We start from the raw sequence: 20,346 nt of genomic DNA, 5'->3' as shown, positions 1-20,346 counted from the left end.
CCTGGCACCCTTTAAATGACAGACAGCTCTCCTGGGCCACCCTGGTCCCTCTGCCCACCCTCTCTGCTGTGCTAGCAGGAAATGCAAGCTCATCTAATCCTAACCTGAGCAGAGAATCCTGTGGGGAGGCTCATCGGAAACCGGAAACAGCGTCTGCAGCATTCCAAAACCAAAGGCCGTCTTGGTGGGATCGTTTGCAGTTTGGGGACCATGTATGCCACGTTTCTTCCATAGAGAGGCAACATTGAACTGGCCCCTCCCTTGGCCCCCTGTCCTGGTCCATGTCCCTTGCACAGTCAACATTGGGTCCTGAGTACCTTCTCTCCACTCCTTTTCACCCACAGTCCCCTCTTCTGGCCCCACCAACGTGTCTGCACTGGCCACCACCTCCAGCAGCATGCTGGTGCGCTGGAGCGAGGTCCCCGAAGCTGATCGCAACGGGCTTGTGCTGGGCTATAAGGTGAGTCCCAGGATCCCAGGAGGTGGGGTCCCTACACTGGCCCCTCCAGCCTCTCCATCCAAGGAACCATGTTCTTATCACCCTCTGGGTCTCTGCCTCCTAGAGTGGATACAGGGGATCTGCCTGGCGTCCTAGCCAATGGTCACCATGGCAACCACAAGTCATCCCTTGTGGGTGGGGAGGCACCCAGAGAGAACCCAGGTCCTCGGGCTGCTCCTCCTCTCCTGGGAGGCCACACTGGATGCCCCCAGCCTCACTCGACTCTGATGGACCCAGTTTTGATTTTCATTATCTTTTAGAGTCCCTTTTAAAGTTGTGCCTAGTCACATGGTCCAGCCCTGGTCTGGAAGTTGGGAGATGTGTGACACAGAGCTGCTAGCTGTGTGACCTTGCATAAGTCACGCCCCGTGTCTAGGGCTGTCTTCCCACCTGCATGCCCTCTCAGGAGCCTTCTTGCTCTATGACTGAGTCCATCTTTGTGTCCCCAGCCCTCTGGGTACACTAGCTTTGCAGTTACCCCCGACCCTGGGGGCCAAGTCACTCCAAAGAGCCCAGGTCTACCCACCCCCTTCCTGGGGATGAGACTTATGAAAAGTGTGGATGGGTGAGACGCAGGCCCGAGGCCCTCACCCTGTGCTGGGCCCTGACAGGTGATATATAAGGAGAAGGACTCGGACGCCCAGCCCCGATTCTGGCTGGTGGAAGGCAACTCGTCTCGCAGTGCCCAGCTCACCGGCTTGGGCAAATATGTGCTCTATGAGGTCCAGGTGCTAGCCTTCACACGCATCGGGGACGGCAGCCCCAGCCACCCTCCCATCCTGGAGCGGACGCTGGACGATGGTGAGTCCAAATCCCAGAGAGCTTGGGGGAGGCTGGGAGGAGCCGCCCTTCCTCCTGCCCATCTGGCCTTGCCCTTCTGGGGTCAGGCTCTGCCCCACGGGGAGCCGTGGCCTCAGGCCTCCTGTAGGGATGGATCACTCGGAGCCACCAGCCCCACTGCAGCGGGTGCTAATTACAGCCTGTGTATCCCTGAGGACAATGCGAAGGCAGTTTGACATCTGATTTAGTCTCTTGGTCTCTCTGCAAAACAAGTGTATGGAATAGGGACTTGCCCCAGTTTTAATTTACTTTTTTTTTTTTTTTTTTTTGGTAGAGTATCACTGTGTCACCCAGGCTGGAGTGCAGTGGTGCGATCTTGGCCCACTACAACCTCCGCCTCCCAGGTTCAAACCATTCTCTTGCCTCAGCCTCCTGAGCTGCTGGGATTACAGGCACTGGCCACCATGCCCAGCTAATTGTATTTTTAGTAGAGCTGGGGTTTCACCATGTTGGCCAGGCTGGTCTCGAACTCCTGACCTCAGGCGATCCGCCCACCTCAGCCTCTCAACGTGCTGGAATTACAGGTATGAGCCACTGCGCCCAGCCAGTTTTACTTTGTCTTTCAACTAGAGCAGGTTCACTTTGAGTAAAGGTCTGTGAAAATGAAAGTATTTTTCCTGGACACATGAACCTCCTGGTCCTGTTTGCAAAAGAATGTCACCAGCGGGCTGCAGGCATTCATCCCTGTAGCAAAACTCCCCATCAGAAGCTGACCGATGCATCCCTTGCCCCCTCCCATCTCCCCGCACACACCCCCACCTACTGCCCTCCACAGACATTTGCAGGAGCCAGACCAGAGTGCAGAGGGAAGCCCAAATACCATATGTTTGCATATGCTAACATTATTCATCAAGCTAATGAACTGTTAAATTAAATATGTTCTATCCTCCTGCCTTGACAGATATACCCTTATAATGATCTGGAAGGCCAGGTTCAAGTTTAGAAATCTCAGGCTGGGCGTGGTGACTCACGCCTGTAATCCTAGCACTTTAGGCAGCCGAGGCAGGCAGACCACTTGAGGTCAGGAGTTCGAGACCAGCCTGGCCAACATGGTAAAACCCCATCTCTACCAAAAATACAAAAATTAGCCAGCTATGGTGGCACATGCCTGTAGTCCCAGCTACTGGGAGGCTGAGGCAGGAGAATCACTTGAACCTGGGAGGCAGAGGTTGCAGTGAGCCGAGATCACGCCACCGCACTCCAGCCTGGGCAACAGAGCGAGACTGGGTCTCCAAAAAAAAAAAAAAAACCTTTGGAAATCCAAGACATCTTGTCCTTCTGTGCTGGAATGCGGCAACACAGGAAGCGTGTCCCCTCCCCAGCTACCCTCCCCCATCCCCTGCCCCGTTCTCTCCTCGCCCTCTCCTTTGACCCACTCCATTCAATCTTCATCTCCACACCTGCAAAATAGCTATCCCTTGGCCCTCCCTGGAGGCAGGGGTGCATAGCCTACCCTCAGAGGGGTGGATGTGGACCAGGTCCATGCAGCCCCTGGAAGCATGCTTAGGCTCTCCAGGCAGGGAATTCCAGGGTCCCAGGATTCCAGAGCAAGGTCTAGAGAGAGGAGTGGTGCAGGCTGGGGGTGTCCATTTCCCATTACCCCACGGACACTTCACCCCATGGGGGGAAGGAAGTCAGAACAGGACCTTCTGAAGCACAGACACATCCATCCAGGGCCCACGCGCCCAGCTCTGAGGGTAGCCCGGTTCTTGGGCGTGTATACAATGAGCAGAGGAGGCTGGAGCTTCAGGTCCCTGCCAAATGACGCCTATTTTGAGGGCAGAAAGCCCCCTTGGTTCCATGTTCTTGCCCCTGGCTCCTAACACAGTGTCAGGCACAGGGCAGCACTCCACAGAAATTTACTGAGCTGGGCGGCCCCTTTCCCGTCCACCCCGCCAGGCTGCTCTCCCCGAACTGGGCTCATCCCCAGCTGAGCAGCAGCCTCACCGGTTGGCCTCTTCTCCTTTGCCCCTCCAGTCCCAGGACCACCCATGGGCATCCTGTTCCCAGAAGTGCGGACCACGTCGGTGCGGCTGATCTGGCAGCCCCCTGCTGCCCCCAATGGCATCATTCTTGGTAAGCCTTTGCCCTTTCCATGCCCTGGCTGCAGGAAGGAGGAGGAGGCATGAGCTGTAGAGGAGGCCACTTTGTTACTGGCTAGAGGGAAGAGTAGGTCCAGGGAGCCTCCACATCCCCTCTCGAATGGGATCTGAGTGTTAGTCCTGTTAGAAGTTCCAGGGTGTCAGATTATCTTCTGGAGGGCAAGATCAGAGTCCAAGTCCCCTAAAAGTCATGGGTTGGCTTTGTGTCTCCAAATGTCCCCAGGCCCCCAGCCTGCCGGCCATCTGGTAAACCTCGGACGCTGTTCCTTAGCATGGCCAAGTGAGGGCACGCTGGCCGGCTCAACACAGCCGGAAAAAGAGTCCCAAGGCGCAGGGGAGAGAGGCTACAGATGGGAAGCTTCATCTCACGTTCAGGGTTCCCCCAATACACACACCCAGGGCTCCCCCAACACACACACGCAGGGTTCCGGTCGGCAGCTGCGTGAACTTGAGCAAGTCTACTCCCCTCTGCAGCCTGAGTCCCCTCACCTTTAAAATGGGGGCTTGGACTACCTGTGCCTATTCCAGGGTCTCAGTCCCGACCTCACGCACCACCTGCCCTAGAGCAATGCCACATCCCCAAGACAGAGTGGAGGCAGGAAGGGCAAATGCGTTAGCCCAGAAAGACCTGGGCTGGGATTCCAGCTGTCACTTACCAGCAGGTGATCTGACCTCCCCGGGCCTCAGTTTCTTCACTTGGGGTTGTTATGGGGGTCACAGACACTGTGTATAGAGTGCCTCTCCATGCCACCCACAGTCCACCCTCCCCAGGTGGCAGCTGAAGACCAGAGAGTGACCCAGAGGCCTCAGGCAGACCGACCACAGCCAAAGTGACCACAGCACGGTGGCCATAGCAGACACAGCTGTGGCTTTGGATGGAACAACCCTTCCCGGGGCCCTAGGGGCAGCTTGCCTTGCTTACCATAATAGCCATGTGCTTCCTTCCCACAGCTTACCAGATCACACACCGGCTCAACACCACCACAGCCAACACCGCCACCGTGGAGGTGCTGGCACCCAGCGCCCGGCAGTACACAGCTACGGGTCTCAAGCCAGAGTCTGTCTACCTGTTCCGCATCACGGCCCAGACCCGCAAGGGCTGGGGAGATGCTGCCGAGGCCTTGGTGGTGACCACCGAGAAGAGAGGTGACTGCCCACAGGGACCAGGGGAGGCCTGGGGGGCAGCTGAGGGGTGTCAGCCAGTGCTCTGAGCTGCTCCTAGTAGATGGCTGGTATGAGCCGCAGTGCCCTGAGTGAGAATGGAAGGTGGGCCCCAATCTCTGAAGTCAAAGTCAGCGAGGGGTCTAGTAGACTCCCAGAGATGGGCTGCAAGTTCACTCCCAAGGACTCTGCTCTGGTCTGGTTTCCTAAAGGGAAAGTGTGTGGCCAGGCTCAGTGGCTCATGCCTGTAATCCCAGCACTTGGGGAGGCCGAGGCAGGTGGATCACTTGAGGTCAGGAGTTTGAGACCTGCCTGGCTGACATGGCGAAACCTCGTCTCTACTAAAAATACAAAAATTAGCCAGGCGTGGTGGCGCACACCTGTAATCCCAGCTACTCAGGAAGCTGAGACATGAGAATCACTTGAACCCGGGAGATGGAGATTGCCGTGAGCCAAGATCGAACCACTGCATTCCAGCCTGGGTGACAGAACAAGACTCTGTCTAATTTAATTAATTAATTAGTTAAGGGAGGGTTAGTGACCATCTTCCCTCTCCCCTCCCCGCTCACAGCCCTGGCCTTGTCACAACAGATGGGCGCGGGATCAGTGCTGCAGCCTGGAGCTCCAGCTGCCGCTGCACTGCTGCCCTGAGCTGGCACCTTACCTGACCTTGGGCTCCCCAAAAGCAAGCCTTGGACTTGACTGGCCTGAAAGGGACATTAGAAAATCCTCTCAACCTGGACCACATAGTGAGACCCCATCTCTACAGAACATAGAAATATTAACCATAGGCCAGGCATGGTGGCTCACACCTGTAATCCCAGCACTTTGGGAGGCTGAGGCAGGTGGATCACCTGAGGTCGGGAGTTCAAGACCAGCCTGGCCAACATGGTGAAACCTCGTCCCTACTAAAAATACAAAAATTAGCTGGGCGTGGTGGCGCACATCGGTAACCCCAGCTACTTGGGAGGCTGAGGCAAGAGAATCACTTGAACCTGGGAGGCGGAGGTTGCAGTGAGTCAAGATCATACCACTGCACTCCAGCCTGGGCTACAGAGTGAGACTCCATCTCAAAAAAAAAAGAAATATTAGCCAAGTGTGGTGGTGTACATCTGTAGTCCCAGCCATTCAAGAGGCCGAGGTAGAAGGATTGCTTGGATCAAGGAGTTTGAGGCTGCAGTGAGCTATGATCGTGCCAATGCACTCCAGCCTGGGCAACAGATACAGACCCTGTCTGTGTTTTAAATAAAGAAAGAAAAAGGAAGGAGGGAAAGGGGAAGGGGGAGGAGAAGGGGAAGGGAAGGGAAAGGAGAAAGATGGGAAGGGAAGGGAGGGCAGGGAAGGGGAGGGGAGGGCAGGGAAGGGGAGGGGAGGGGAGGCGGAAAGAAGGAAGGAAGGGAGAAAGAAGGGAGGGAAGAAGGGAGGGAGGGAGAAAAGAGAGAGGGAGAAAGAGGAAAGGAAAGGAAGAAAAGAGAGAGAGAGGCAGGGAAGAAAGGAAGGAAGCAGGGAGGGAAGGAAGGGAGGGAAGGAAGAAGACAATGTACTCAGGAAAATCCATTTGTATAGTGCTTCTCCACTGGGGACTACTTTGGCCCCAGGGGACATTGGACATGTCTGGAGACATTTTGGTTGTCACAGTGTGGGAGTGCTACTGGCATCAAGCAGGTGGAGGCCAGGGACACTGCGGAGCATCCTGCAGTGCACAGGAAGCCCCCACCACAGAGGCATCTGTTCCGAATTCCAGTACTGCTGAGGTGTGAGAAGCCCTGCAGGAGGGGCGGGGCAGTGAGGCTGGGGAGAGAAGGAAGCCAAGCTCGGGCCTGGAATGAAGCAGCGTCCCTCGTCCCTCGTAGGGGAACGGCCTCATCCTGCTCAATTGGGGACAGCGCAGGGCCAGGCTCGGCCTCGTTTCAGGCAGGAGCAAAGGAGCTGGGTGGGTGTTGTCCCTCCTCACCGTCAGTCCTTGCTTAGGGCTGCCCTGAGGAGCTGTAAGTTCCCAGATCCTAGAGCTCTGGGAGTCTGAGGGTGGGCCTCTGACACGGAGAGAGGTGCTGGCTGTACCCAGGTGTGAGAACTTGCAAGGATCCTGCGTGCACAGAATTGGGCTGGGAAAGGGACGCCGGGCCTGAGCCCAGATCACCTCCTTTCCTCCCTGGAGAAAGTCCAGCCCCCTCCACTACGGCCTGGCCCACTCACCTGCTCCTCCCCCTCTGCCACCTCCAGACCGCCCGCAGCCCCCCAGCAGGCCCGTGGTGCAGCAGGAGGATGTGAGAGCACGCAGCGTGCTGCTGTCCTGGGAGCCGGGGAGCGACGGGCTCTCCCCTGTGCGCTACTACACCATCCAGACCCGCGAGCTGCCCAGCGGCAGGTGGACCCTGCACTCGGCCTCCGTGAGCCACAACGCCTCCAGCTTCATTGTGGACAGGTGAGGCCCAGGTCCATGCCAGCATCCCCGCCTCCCCTCTCCCCGCCAGGACCAGCGGTGCTCCTCCACTGGGTAGGGGGCCTTCTGGAAACACCTCCAGCCTGCCCCAGCTCTCCTCCTGGCATGCACCACCCAGGTGGCCTCCGCGTCCACTCTCACCCTCCCGAATTAGCTCTATCCTGCTCTCTTTCACTCTGTTCTCTCCAGAACCCTGTTAGGTTGCCTCTTAATTATCTATTTCTGAAGCCTAGAAGTCCCCCTTTAGCGAAGTGCCTGTCATCCTTCATTAGTGATTCTTCCAGTGGCATCTTCCTCTCCAGCTTTAATAGGGGAGTGGAGTGTCACTCCGAAATTCTAGCTTCAATTTAATTCTGAGTGGGTTGTATTTTTTATATTCCAGTTGATGTGACTGGGAGTTTTGAGCAATACTTTCTTCCCCACCTCTCCCACCCCCTATAAATCTAAAAGCGACATTTACTCCGAGAGGAAGTAAGGCTTATAGAGATGAAGTACTGCTTAACTCTTGAGAACCTCAGCTCTTCCCTAATTTACTACATTTGAAAGACAGGCTGGGCACAGTGGCTCACGCCTGGAATCCTAGCACTTTGGGAGGCTGAGGCGGGAGGATCACTTGAGGTCAGGAGTTTGAAACCAGCCTGGCTAACATGGTGAAACCCTGTCTCTACCAAAATAGAAAACTTAGCTGGGTGTGGTGGCACGTGCCTGTTATCCCAGCTGCTCGGGAGGCTGAGGCACAAGAATCGCTCGAACCCGGGAGGCGGAGGTTGCAGTGAGCCAAGATCGCACCACTGCACTCCAGCCTGGGCAACAGAGTGAGACTGTCTCAACAACAACAACAACAAAAAAGACTCCATCTCAAACAAAAAAAAAAAAAGAAAGAGATGGCAGTTTGTGGGGCAGCGGAGGAGTGTGTTCCGAGTGGAGGTATTGGTGCTTTTGTGGCTGCATGGTTCTCCGAGGTGGAGAAGCTGCAGGCATTTTCTTCCCGGGAACCTATGGCTTACAACTGGGGCTAAAGGCACCCCAGGCTGGCATGGTCTGGAGGACCTGGTCTAGGTGCTTGGGACTCCTGGGGCCAGGTCCCAGTTTGTCCTCTTTGTAGCAAAGCTCCTTTCTGAGCTTCAGTGTGCCCTCTGTGTAGTGGGCCAGCACCCCACCCCCTTTCCCGAGCAGGGGTGGATCACAGAGACTCCCTGTTGAGGGCCTGGGGGCGAGGCCTTTAAGGAGCACCTTGGCTTATTGGCCCTGATTTCCCCCTACAGGCTGAAGCCCTTCACGTCCTACAAGTTCCGAGTGAAGGCGACCAATGACATTGGCGACAGCGAGTTCAGCGAGGAGTCGGAGTCGCTGACCACCCTGCAGGCCGGTCAGTACCCCTTCCCCAGCAGTCTCTCTGTCAGCCCACTGGCTACCTCCCGGGCACGGGGCATTCTCTTCTGGGGGGAGGTGGCCTCCAAAGATGAGAGGGGCGTGGGATCCACTGGGCCCTTCCGCTCCCGGGGTAGGGTCTCAGGGAGGCTTGGACCAGAGACACCTTTGCCAAGGGCTCAGGCTCCCAGGCCCAGCCTGGCCTGTGGCGCATTCCTTCCTCGTGTCCCACAGGCGGCCAGTGAGCGGGACGGGAGTTCCCAGCAGCAGCAGAAGCGGCCTGTGGCTCCGAGGGGCAGAGTGGAGGGGGCTCTGGGACCCTTGGGTTTGGGCCGGGTCGGTTCACAGCCCCTGCCTCCCTCCCCTTTACACCAACCCCTTGCTCTGCAGCAGTTGGGCCAGCAGGCATGGAGGGTGATGCAAGCTGGACCTGCCCCTAGTCCAGTATTAGCAGAATCTGGCCCCAGTGGGTTCCTAGGGGGCTTGAAGCTGTGGCCCCCAGAACCCACCTGTCTGCTTCTCTCCACAGCCCCCGATGAAGCACCCACCATCCTCTCAGTGACGCCCCACACCACCACCTCCGTGCTAATCCGATGGCAGGTACGGCCCAGCAGGCAGGAAGCTCCATGAAGACCCAGACGAGCTCTGCTCTGGGACTGGAAAGCCAGCAGTCCCCACCAGGGCTGCGTGGAGCCCCCAGATTCTCTGCCCCCAGAGCACCTGGGAAGCCATGAGAAATCCAGGCGTGTGCATGCGACAGAACAGTCTGTATACCGCGTGCCCACACATACACACTCACACAACACACCTCATTACACTCTCCAGATAGTCACATCAGGCAGGTGCTGCCATCCCCTTCTGCAGACGACCACTGAGACTCAGGGAGGGGACCCGAATGGCCCCAGGTCACACAGCCCGTGAGTGGCAGGGCCAGGTGTATTAGCCTCAGGCCTGCTGAGTCCTCGGACTGGAAAGTGCTTGGTGCTGTCAGGGCCCCCAGAGTCTCCATGAAGCCCCACTGGTCAGTGAAGGGATTCCTCATAGAGACCTATGCCCATCACCATCACTGTGCAAGTAGAGAGGAAATGGCCACCTTCATCCATACCCCTTCCAGATGCCCACTCTTCACTGGCACTGCCTGCTCTGCCATGGCCTGGGGAAGACCAGGCCAACCTCAGCGACCAGGCTGCTCAGGGGTCCTGCCCCACGGGGCCCTCCTGTGCCCTCTGAAGTCTGCCTTGACTCAGCAGGTCACCCACATGAGAGGGACCCCTGGCAAAACCGCATCTCTACTAAAAGTTCAAAGCACTGAACTCCTGTCACCACTTCTCCAGATCAAAGGGGCAGGCACTCCCCTTCAGCCATCTGCCGCCCCACAAAGGGAAAGCCCTTGAAGACAAAGCCAGGAGGGCCCCCCCCCCACCCCACAGCCTGAGACACAGCCTCAAGGAGAGGACGCTCCCTTAGATGAACATGACTTAGTGCATCTGTGACCAGGACAAGGCTGGAGCAACGTGGCGGAGGGGGCAGGGAGGTGCCCGTGGCAGCTGGGGAAGCCATTAAGGAGCTAATAAAGGCTGAGTTGTTTCAGCAGGTTTTTGGTTTTTGGGGGTTTTTGTTTTGTTTTGAGACAGAGTCTTGCTCTGTCGCCCAGGCTGGAGTACAGTGGCCCAATCTCGCCTCACTGCAAGCTCCGCCTCCCAGCTTCACGCGATTCTTTTTCCTCAGCCTTCCAAGCAGGACTACAGGCATGTGCCACCACCCCCAGCTAATTTTTATATTTTTAGTAGAGACGGGGTTTCGCCATGTTGGCCAGGCTGGTCAGCCCGTTCTTTATAAGCAGTATCATTAAGAAGTGGTTTCCACCTTCTCCCGAAGCCTGTTCTCCAGCTAAGCTGTAGACAGGAGAGGAAGCAAAGGAGAACTTGATGAAGGGGTGAGGGGTGCACTCACCCTTACTTGTACTAAGAGTAGGAGAGGGCTCAGCTTGCAGGAAACACCAGGAAGTATTATCCAGGCAGGGACCAGCAGGCCTGGGAAGGCTGGTCATCGGGTGAAGGCAGCCCTTGAAGACAAAGGAACTGAAGAAGGAGTGGCTCTAGGAAAACAGCTGTGTGCTCCAGGCCCCAATGATGCTGTGTGATCTTGGGAAAGTTCCTTTACATCTCTGAGCCTCAGTTTCCTGCTTTGGTAAAAGGCGATTATGGATTCCCGCCCTTCCTTCCTTCCAGGGAATGCTGCAGGGGTGAAATGGCCTCATCAGAAGTGCTTTGTAAATTTAAAATGCTCAATAATCTTGATTTATTTTCCTCGTTAAAACACAGTCCCTGCTCTGTGGCTGCAGGAGGCATGATGAGAGAGCATGGGGCGGGGTGGGCGGTGGTCCAGGTCCCCTCCTCATCCCCTATTCCCTTCCCTGCAGCCGCCAGCAGAGGACAAGATCAATGGCATCCTCCTGGGCTTCCGGATCCGATACCGGGAGCTGCTCTATGAAGGACTGAGGGGCTTCACGCTTCGAGGCATCAACAACCCAGGCGCCACATGGGCCGAGCTTACCTGTGAGTGACACTTGGGAGCCGGGGGAATGGGTGGGATGGGGTGGTCACCCTCACCTACCCACTCTGGAGCTCTCAGCTTCCTGGAACCACTCTAACCTGAGAAACCCTGCCTCCCTCCCCTGTCTGCGCCTCTCCTTCCTCCCATCCCATTCATTCATTTACTGAATATTTACTGAGCACCTTCTATGGGCCCTGAGACACTGTGGGGCACACCGATGATCCAGACAGGCAAGGTCCCCGCCCTCTTGGAGTTGCAGGCTGGAGGGGGAGCCAGACGAGCTGGGAAGGAAACATTCTAAGAGGGCCTAAAGCCAGGGCCAGGCAAGGCTTACCTGACACCAGCACTGGTGCTAACACAGAAGGATGATGCCAAGTTAACCAGGACAAAGAGACGGGGACAGCCTGGTGCATGAGAAGGAGCACCCTGCCCTTGAGGGACCAGAAGCCTCACCTGGTCACACCCCAAAAGCAGTAGTCCTGGCCCCCTTTTTTTCCTGGGGGAATTCACTGCCCTGCCTGTCCTAGGGACCCAGCCTGTCCCCTGGAGTGAAGGAAAGAAAGCAGGGAGTTCAGGTGGAAATGTCAGGGAGGGCCGATGCCCAGATCACAGCAAGGGAAAGATGTGTTTGGACTTTTGTGTTAGGAGCCACTTTGGTGGCATGAGGATGATGGCTTAGCCATGGTGGGAGGATGGGGAGCCAGAGACAGGCACCTAGCTGGAGGCTGTTGCAGTCACACAGCAAGAGAGCACGAGGTTGGGACCAAGGCTCAGGCTCGGGGTGGACCGAGGCCAGTCTGGGAGATGATACATGGTGGGCGCAGATGCTCCAGGACGCCAGGTTTTTTGGGGGGTTTTTTTTGGTTTTTTGGGGTTTTTTTTAGACGGTGTCTTGCTCTGTTGCCCAGGCTGGAATGTAGTGGTGCAATCTCAGCTCACTGCAACCTCCACTTCCTGGGTTCAAGTGATTCTTGTGCCTCAGCCTCCCAAGTAGCTGGGACTACAGGCGTGCGCCACCACGCCCAGCTAATTTTTTTTTTTTTTTAAAGTAGAGATAGGGTTTCACCGTGTTGGCCAGGCTGGTCTTGAACTCCTGACCTTAAGTGACCTGCCCGCTTTGGCCTCCCAAAGTGCTGGGATTATAGGTGCGAGCCACCGTGCCTGGCCTGTTTTTGGTTTTTCAAAGTAAATCAGTCACTCACATAATAATTATTTAGTATTCCACATTGGCAGACAGTTAGGTGCATTTATGACAGTTAAGAGCTTTAGACAAAATGCTGCAAAGTGGTGCAACCAATAAAATATTTTACAGCACAGCAGATAGCAACAATAATTAGAACACCTTGGTACATAATGAAAGAAAAAACTGAGGTTTTCCCAGTGGCTCAAAGCTGATGTTCATCTACACCTTTGGCTTGTTTGGGTCTGAAGTGCTTGTGTTCACCTAACATTTGGACTCAGACCACTAGAGATTTTTATAAAGAGCCTCCTTCTCTAAATATCTTCTATCCACCTACCTGGGACTCCATGACTGATGCATAGAAGAGAGCAGCAGGCAGGGGTACCCCAGAGGACTGGGTACTCAGGTGGGTGTGGGACACTCACCCCAACAGACTAGCAGGAGAAGGGGGCAGTTTAAGAGCCTCTTCTTCTTTTTTTTTTTTTTTTTTTTTTTGAGACAGAGTTTCACTCTTGTTGCCTAAGTTGGAGTGCAATGGCACAATCTCAGCTCACTGTAACCTCCACCTCCCGGGTTCAAGCGATTCTCCTGGCTTAGGCCTCCTGAGTAGCTAGGATTAAAGGCACACACTATCACGCCCAGCTGATTTTTTGTAGTTTTAGTAGAAACAGGGTTTCACCATGTTAGCCAGGCTGGTCTCGAACTCCTGACTTCAGGTGATCCACCTGCCTTGACCTTCCGAAGTGCTGGGATTACAGGCGTGAGTCACTGTGCCAGGCATTTTTTTTTTTTTTTTTTTTTTTTTTTGAGACAAGAGTATTGCTCTGTCGCCTAGGCTAGAGTACAGTGGCATGATCTCGACTCACTGCAACCTCTGCCTCCCAGGTTCAAGCAATTCTCCTGCCCCAGCCTCCCAAGTAGCTGGAACTACAGGCATGCACCACTATGCCTGGCTAATTTTTATATTTTTATTAGAGACCAGGTTTCACCATGTTGGCCAGACCGGTCTTGAACTCCTGACCTCAGGTGATCCACCCACCGTGGCTTCCCAAAGTGCTGAGATTATAGGCATGAGCCACTGTGCCCAGCTCAGCCTCTTCATTTTCACATTTCCTCCCTTGGTTCTCCCAAGCCTTTTGTGCCTGTCTTCTAGTGAGTTAGCAGACAACAAAATGATTGAGCATGTAGCAAAGAAATATTAATACAAAAACTGAAGTAGCTGATCTGACAGCATGCCTTTTTGGTGGACATTTTTTCTTTTCTCTTTTCTTTTTTTTTTTTTTTTTTTTTTTGCCCACATGTGCTTGTGGTTGTGATTTTATATTGCCTGTGTATAATACAGTCATATTTCCTAGTAGTAAAATTGTTTGTGGTTCATATGAGGAAATTAACGACTCCAGTATTTCATGCTGGTTTCCAGGAACTCTGCCCTGAAACAAGGAAGACAGTTGGGGGTGAGAGGGTCCCCCAGAGATGTCCCTAGAGATGCTGGGCTACAAGGGGCTCACGTCACCTTGGGCCGGGGCACACCAGGGTGGAGGGTGGAGGCAGACTGTCCAGGGAGCCTCCACCTTCCCCTGCCACCACTGCACTGTTATCCTGGCCCGTAACTCAGCACTGGAAATCTGGAAACACTCTTTCTGTCTGTTCACACCGTCAGCCCCGCCTGGCCGGGGTTTCTTTGTGGGTGGGGATGTGTGGGCACTAACCTCCTCTGTCTGCTGTCTCCCTCTGCGCCCCGCCCCGGCACCCCCACCCCATAGCCATGTACTCCATGCGGAACCTGAGCCGGCCCAGCCTCACCCAGTACGAGCTGGACAGTAAGTCTCCTTGCATGGCGGCTTCATTGCGGGCCCAGGCCTCTCACGGGGACTGGGAGTGGGGCCTCGAGAGACCTGATCACAGCTGAGGAAGTGTGCCCTCCCCAGGGGGCTTAAGGAACGGGACTGCCCTGAACACAAGTGATAACCCTAAACACGTGGAAAAGTAGGCCGATGCCAGGGAAAGTCTCCTTCAAGCCTGCCCTCTGTCCGGTGTGGGCTGGAAAAGGGAAGTGTGTAACCCCATGCTCCGCTGGGTGGAGGGACAGTGACAGCGGGGCCGCAGCAGGAGCTGTTGGACGCTGCTGGGTAGGTGGGCAGGTGTCCACGTGTCTGCTGCCCCATCTAGTCCCATTGAAGGCACTTCTCGGCCCAACTGGGTCTTACAGTCTGGCCCCGCACCCGGAGGGAGGTGACAGCAGTTTTAGTCACCTGCGTCTGTCATCCTCCCATGCACTAGGCATGTTCCTTCTGCTTGCACGCCCCAGCCCTTGATCTTTCTCCAAAGCCCCAGCCATGGTTCTTCCTGAGACCCAGGGTCTCAGGCAAGAGGGTTTCATGCTCAGGAGAAAATAGCACTAATTTAAGGCTAAATTCCCTTCCTCCTTCCTCCGTCAACCAGTGGCCAACACAGGCTGCATAAACAGCTAGGCAAGGGTGACACCCCTCTCACAGCCCTGTTGAAGGGTAGACTCCACTCAGGCGAAGGGAGCAGGGGCAGGGAACCCAGAGAGAAGAGTGGAGAGGGTGGGAGAAACTTTCAGCCACAGGAGACAGTGACTGCGTCCGTTTCTTGCAGCTGCATCCCATTCCCAAGTTCTGCCAGGCGTTCTCAGCCAAGCACCTCAAACTTGGCAGAAACATCAGGTTTCTTACTCCAGAATTCGCATCCAATGTGCCCCTCCCCCCTGGAGCTAAGCCCCGCTGTGCAAAGAGTTGGTGGATGGGGACTCTGGGCATCTGTCACGGTGGGGAAAGAGGACACGCTGCGGGTAGCGGGAGAAGCTATGGCCAGGCATGCCCAGGACAGTTTTGGTTTACACTGGTTGTCCCAGTGTAAATATTCATAGTGCTTTCAGTCTCAAAAGTGTCCAGTTGAAAAATAAAATGTACGGTCACCCTAGGCCAGGAGGCCAACCAGTATGGCCCTATGTCCAGATTGGCACGGAGCATCCCCTGGGGGCCCCGCCTCTCACCTCCTTCTTCCTGCACCTTCACAGAGGGGACTAGAATGGCAGGGGTGCCTCATTCCTCCCCCGGCAGCCTCCACCCTCCCTGGGGGGCACCTTCCCAGCAGGGACAGTGACCTCAGTGTGCTTCCCCTCCCCCGCTCTCCCCCATAGACCTGAACAAGCACAGGCGGTACGAGATACGGATGAGCGTGTACAACGCTGTGGGCGAGGGGCCCTCCAGCACCCCGCAGGAGGTCTTTGTCGGGGAGGCAGGTGAGCAGCGAACACCCTGTCTGGCCCCAGCATGCTTTTCCCAGCCCCACCCAGTTCAGCTGGAAGAGACGGAATCTGGGCTCCCCATCCCGCCCAGCCCTCCTCCCCTCCCAGGTTTACTCGCGTGCTCACTGCCTACCCTGCACGCCTTCCAGTGCCCACAGCAGCACCTCGTAACGTGGTCGTCCACGGCGCCACGGCCACACAGCTGGACGTGACTTGGGAGCCACCTCCGCTGGACAGCCAGAATGGAGACATCCAGGGGTACAAGGTAGGGTGCCCTCGGGCAGAGCAAAGAGGTGCATGGACGAGGGGCCAGGTCGAGGGCTGGGGAGTAAGTCATATGTGGGAGGCATGCAGGTCCCCAGGCCCTCCATTCATCCAGCCAGCTCCTGCCGCCTTGGCTATTTGGACCCAATTCGCAGAAATATTGTACACCTGAAGCTGAACCACATCCATCCCCTCCAGCGTCCTGACAGCAGGCTGAGCTTAGGTGCAAAAACTCTAGCCATCCCTCGGCTTGTACCATCTCTGAGCAGCACACACATCCCTCCCCACCAACCCCCAGCCCCATACATAACTTAAGACCCCTCCAAGGGGCTTTTGGCCTCGTAATTACAATATTGATATTAATCAGATAGCCAGTTAGCAAAGAAAGCATCACTGCCTAGTATTTGGAAATCACTGTTTAAAAATCATTTCTAGGCTGGGCACGGTGGCTCACACATTTAATCCCAGCACTTTGGGAGGCCAAAGCGGCCAGATCACCTGAGGTCAGGAGTTCGAGACCAGCCTGGCCAACATGGTGAAACCCCGTCTCTACTAAAGATACAAAATTAGCTGGGCAAGGTGGCGGGTGCCTGTAATCCCAGCTATTTGGGAGGCTGAGGCAGGAGAATCGCTTGAACCCAGGAGGCAGAGGTTGCAGTGCGCCAAGACCATGCCACTGCACTCCAGCCTGGGCAACAAGAGTGAGACTCCGTCTCCAGAAATAAGAAGGAACGTGTCTGCCTGGTTAGAACAGCTAGAACACATAACCCTTAGCTGTGTCTGCCTCCTGCACCAGGGTCCAGTCGACTCTCATTCTTGGCAGCTGGTTGTTACTCCAGAGAAGAGCCCCAGTGCCATGGCCTATGTGGGCAGTAGGAGAGATGCAAGGCACCTCATCCCACAGGTGGGAGGAGTGTCAGCAAAGGGGAAGAGCTTACCCAGGTCACACAGCTCATTAATACAGGTAGCCCCGATTTAGGACAGAATCCAGCATAGGAGTCTCATTCCATCTGGGGTGAAGGAGGAGGAAGAAAGGAGGAAAGGCATGTTGCCAAGGAAGCCCTAAAGAAGGATGACACCCCTCATGGCATTGCCCAGGAGCACCAGCTGGGAAAACTAAACATTGCCCCCCAGCATATGCCTCCCACGGGAAAAGAAAGGGGCCAAGGCAGCGCCAACAGCAGTTTGGCAGCCACCAGACTGTCGAGGCTTGGAAGTTAATATACAGACCCAGGAAAATGTGTGGGTGCACAACACCATAGATAATACAGCAGAGGTCTACGTGCTCCAGAAAACGTGACCTGTACCTGAGCGGCAACTGTGGAAAGGAATGGAGAAAATGCTACCTCCTGGACATGTGATAACCAACGTACTGACATCAACATTCGCGAGCATCAGTGATGCATTAACTTCATCAACCAATGAGCACAGCGAAGCTGATACTGCATTCCAGTCAGACTGCACACAACTGGTGCGTGGCAGGCACATTCATGCACGTTCTGAGAGCTCCAGTCTCAGTTGGTCAATGACATGTGTTTATTGAGCAGTTACTGTGTGCCCAGCATTGTTCTTAGAGCTGGGAATAATGCAGTGAGCAGGGACAATGTGAGCTTAGATGTTAGAGAGAGAAGACCAACAATGGACAAAGGAAATAATACCGCCAGGTGGTGGTAAATGAAGCAGGTTAGGGGAGAGCCAGATCCATGCGGAGGTTTGAATTTTTTTTCTCTTTTTTTTTTTTTTTGGACGGAGTCTTGCTCTGTCCCCAGGCTGGAGTACAGTGGCGCAATCTCAGCTCACTGCAACCTCCACCTACCACGTTCAAGTGATTCTCCTGCCTCAGTCTCCCGAGTAGCTGGGATTACAGGCGCCTGCCACCATGCCCAGCTAATTTTGGTATTTTTAGTAGAGACAGGGTTTCACCTTGTTGACCAGGATGGTCTCGATCTCTTGACTTTGTGATTCGCCCACCTCAGCCTCCCAAAGTGCTGGGATTACAGGAGTGAGCCACCGCACCCGGCCTGAAATTTTGTTTTACTTTATTTTATTTTACTTTATTTTATTTCTTTCTTTTTTTTTTTCCTGAGATGGAGTCTTGCTCTGTCGCCCAGGCTGAAGTGCAGTGGTGCGATCTTGGCTCGCTGCAACCTCTGCCTCCCAGGTTCAAGCGATTCTCCCACCTCAGCTTCCTGAGTAACTGGGATTACAGGCGCCCGCCACCACGCCCAGCTAATTTTTGTATTTTTAGTAGAGACAGGGTTTCGCCATGTTGGCCAGGCTGGTCTCAGACTCCTGACCTCAGGTGATCTGCCCTTGGCCTCCCAAATTGCTGGGATTACAGGCATGAGCCACTGTGCCCAGCCAGGGTTTGAAATTTTAAATGGGTTGTTAAGGACTGGGCTCAGTGGCTCACAACTGTAATCCTGGCACTTTGGAAGTCTGAGGTGGGTGGATTGCTTGACTCTAGGAGTCCAAGACCAGCCTGGGCAACATGGTAAAAGCCTGTCTCTATGAAAAGGAAACAGACAACAACAACAGAATTAGCCGGGTGTGGTGGCGCATGCCTGTAGTCCCAGCCAACGGGGAGGGAGGAGGGAGGAGTGCCTGAGCCCAGCAGAGTGAGGGTGCAGTGAGCCATCGTTGCACCATTGCACTCCAGCCTAGATTAAGACTCTGTCTAAAAAAACAAAAGGGTTGTTAGGAAAGGCCTTAATGAGAAGGTGATATTTGAGCAAAAACCTGAAGGAGAACAGGGCCCAAATCACATAGATCAGAAAGAGAGGAAAGAAGAGCAAAGGTCTCAGGGTAGTCAGGTACTTGGGGTGTACAGAGAGCCTGGTGTGTCCCCAGAGTGAGTTCCAGGGAGCACGATGGGACACGGGAAAGCCGGGGCTGGAGCACCTGGGGCCCTTCGGGGCTTTGGCTTTCACTCTGAGTGAGGTCCTCTGAGTGGAGGACTGGGACCTGTAGAGGGTCCCGCTGGCTGCTGCACTGAACATAGTCTGAAATGGGGAAAGCCCAGAAGCCATGGGGAGGCATCTGAACCATCCAGGTGGGTCATGAAGGGGGCTCAGATCAGGCGAGAGCAGGGTGAGAAGTGGCAGCACTTGGTTAGTCCTAACATCAGAGCTGGTAGAATTTGCTAACAAATCAGGCTGGGCGTGGTGGCTCACATCCAGCCTAGCCGACATGACCAAACCCCATCTCTACTAAAAATGCAAAAATTACCTGGGTATGGTAGCACATGCCTGTAATTCCAGCTGCTGAGGAGGCTGAGGCAAGAGAATCACTTGAACCCAGGACACGGAGGTTGCAGTGCACCAAGATCACACCACTGTATTCCAGCCTGGGCAACAGAGCGAGACTCCATCTCCAAAACAAACAAACAACAAACAAAAATTACTGACAAATTGAACATGGAGTGGGAGAAAAGGGAGGCAACAAGGACAGCCCCAGGTCCGTAGGATGATGGAGCAGGAAAAGACAAAGCTGGTGAAGGAGGAGGCTGGGGAGATCTGGAGTCTGGTTCCAGATGTGTTTGGTTTGAGACATCTGTTGGACATCAAGGGAAGACAGAACAGAGTCAGAGATGTATGTCTGGAGTTCAAGAGAGAAGGATCAAACCAGAGATGTGAATTATGGAGTCCTCAGCGTGTAGATGGTACTGAAAGCCAGAGATTAGACAAGGAAAGATAGAGAACAAGAGAAGTCTACAGATTGAGCCCCGAAACCAAAAACTGAGTGATGTCTCAGAGCTCATGGGAAGAACATGCTTCCAGAAGGAGGGAGAACCTCTGGAATGGGAGAAAATATTTGCAAACCATACCTATGACATATGGGGTTAATAGCCAAAATATGGAAGGAACTCATCCACCTAAAGGGAAAGAAAATGGGGCAAAGGACCCAAATGAACATTTCTCAAAAGAAGATACATAGGCTGGGCACAGTGGCTCACGCCTGTAATCCCAGCATTTTGAGAGCTCAAGGTGGGCAGATGACCTGAGGCCAGTAGTTGGAGACCGGCCTGGCCAACATGGTGAAACCCCGTCTCTACTAAAAATACAAAAACTTGCCGGCCATGGCGGCAGGCACCTGGCTGAGGCAGGAGAATCACTTGAACCCAAGAGGTGGAGGTTGCAGTGAGCCAATTTCATGCCACTGCACTCTAGCCTGAGTGACGGAGCAAGACTCCATTTCAAAAAAAAAAAGAAGAAGATATATAAATGGTCAACAGGTATCTGGGAAGGTGTTGAACATCGCTCAGCCTCAGGAAAATGCAAATCAAAACCACAGTGAGATATCCCATCACACCTGCAAGGATGGCTGTTATCAAAAAGTTTAGCTACCGGGCCGGGCGCGGTGGCTCAAGCCTGTAATCCCAGCACTTTGGGAGGCCGAGGCGGGTGGATCACAAGGTCAGGAGATCGAGACTATCCTGGCTAACATGGTGAAACCCCGTCTCTACTAAAAATACAAAAAACTAGCCGGGCGCGGTAGCGGGCGCCTGTAGTCCCAGCTACTTGGGAGGCTGAGGCGGGAGAATGGCGTGAACCCGGGGGGCGGAGCTTGCAGTGAGCCGAGATCGCGCCACTGCACTCCAGCCTGGGAGACACAGTGAGACTCCGTCTCAAAAAAAAAAAAAAAAAAAAAAAAAAAAAA

The 20,346-nt window shown here is 54.7% G+C and overlaps 1 protein-coding gene across 1 annotated transcript in view; it reads left to right on the top strand.

Moving 5' to 3' along the window:
• SDK2 (sidekick cell adhesion molecule 2) overlaps positions 1-20,346 on the top strand; it is a 311,805-nt gene that overhangs the window by 250,051 nt on the left and 41,408 nt on the right. Inside the window, exons 26-36 of the mRNA XM_025361915.1 lie at positions 345-460; positions 1,111-1,300; positions 3,317-3,415; positions 4,393-4,587; positions 6,826-7,027; positions 8,311-8,414; positions 8,946-9,016; positions 10,839-10,974; positions 13,916-13,972; positions 15,316-15,417; positions 15,573-15,688. Of these exons, the coding sequence (XP_025217700.1) occupies positions 345-460; positions 1,111-1,300; positions 3,317-3,415; positions 4,393-4,587; positions 6,826-7,027; positions 8,311-8,414; positions 8,946-9,016; positions 10,839-10,974; positions 13,916-13,972; positions 15,316-15,417; positions 15,573-15,688 (1,388 nt within the window). The remainder of the gene's footprint in view (positions 1-344; positions 461-1,110; positions 1,301-3,316; positions 3,416-4,392; positions 4,588-6,825; positions 7,028-8,310; positions 8,415-8,945; positions 9,017-10,838; positions 10,975-13,915; positions 13,973-15,315; positions 15,418-15,572; positions 15,689-20,346) is intronic.

Source organism: Theropithecus gelada, chromosome 16 (genome assembly GCF_003255815.1).
Source record: "Theropithecus gelada isolate Dixy chromosome 16, Tgel_1.0, whole genome shotgun sequence".
Classification (NCBI taxonomy): Eukaryota; Metazoa; Chordata; class Mammalia; order Primates; family Cercopithecidae; genus Theropithecus; species Theropithecus gelada.
This window is presented reverse-complemented; position numbering and strand designations above follow the sequence as displayed.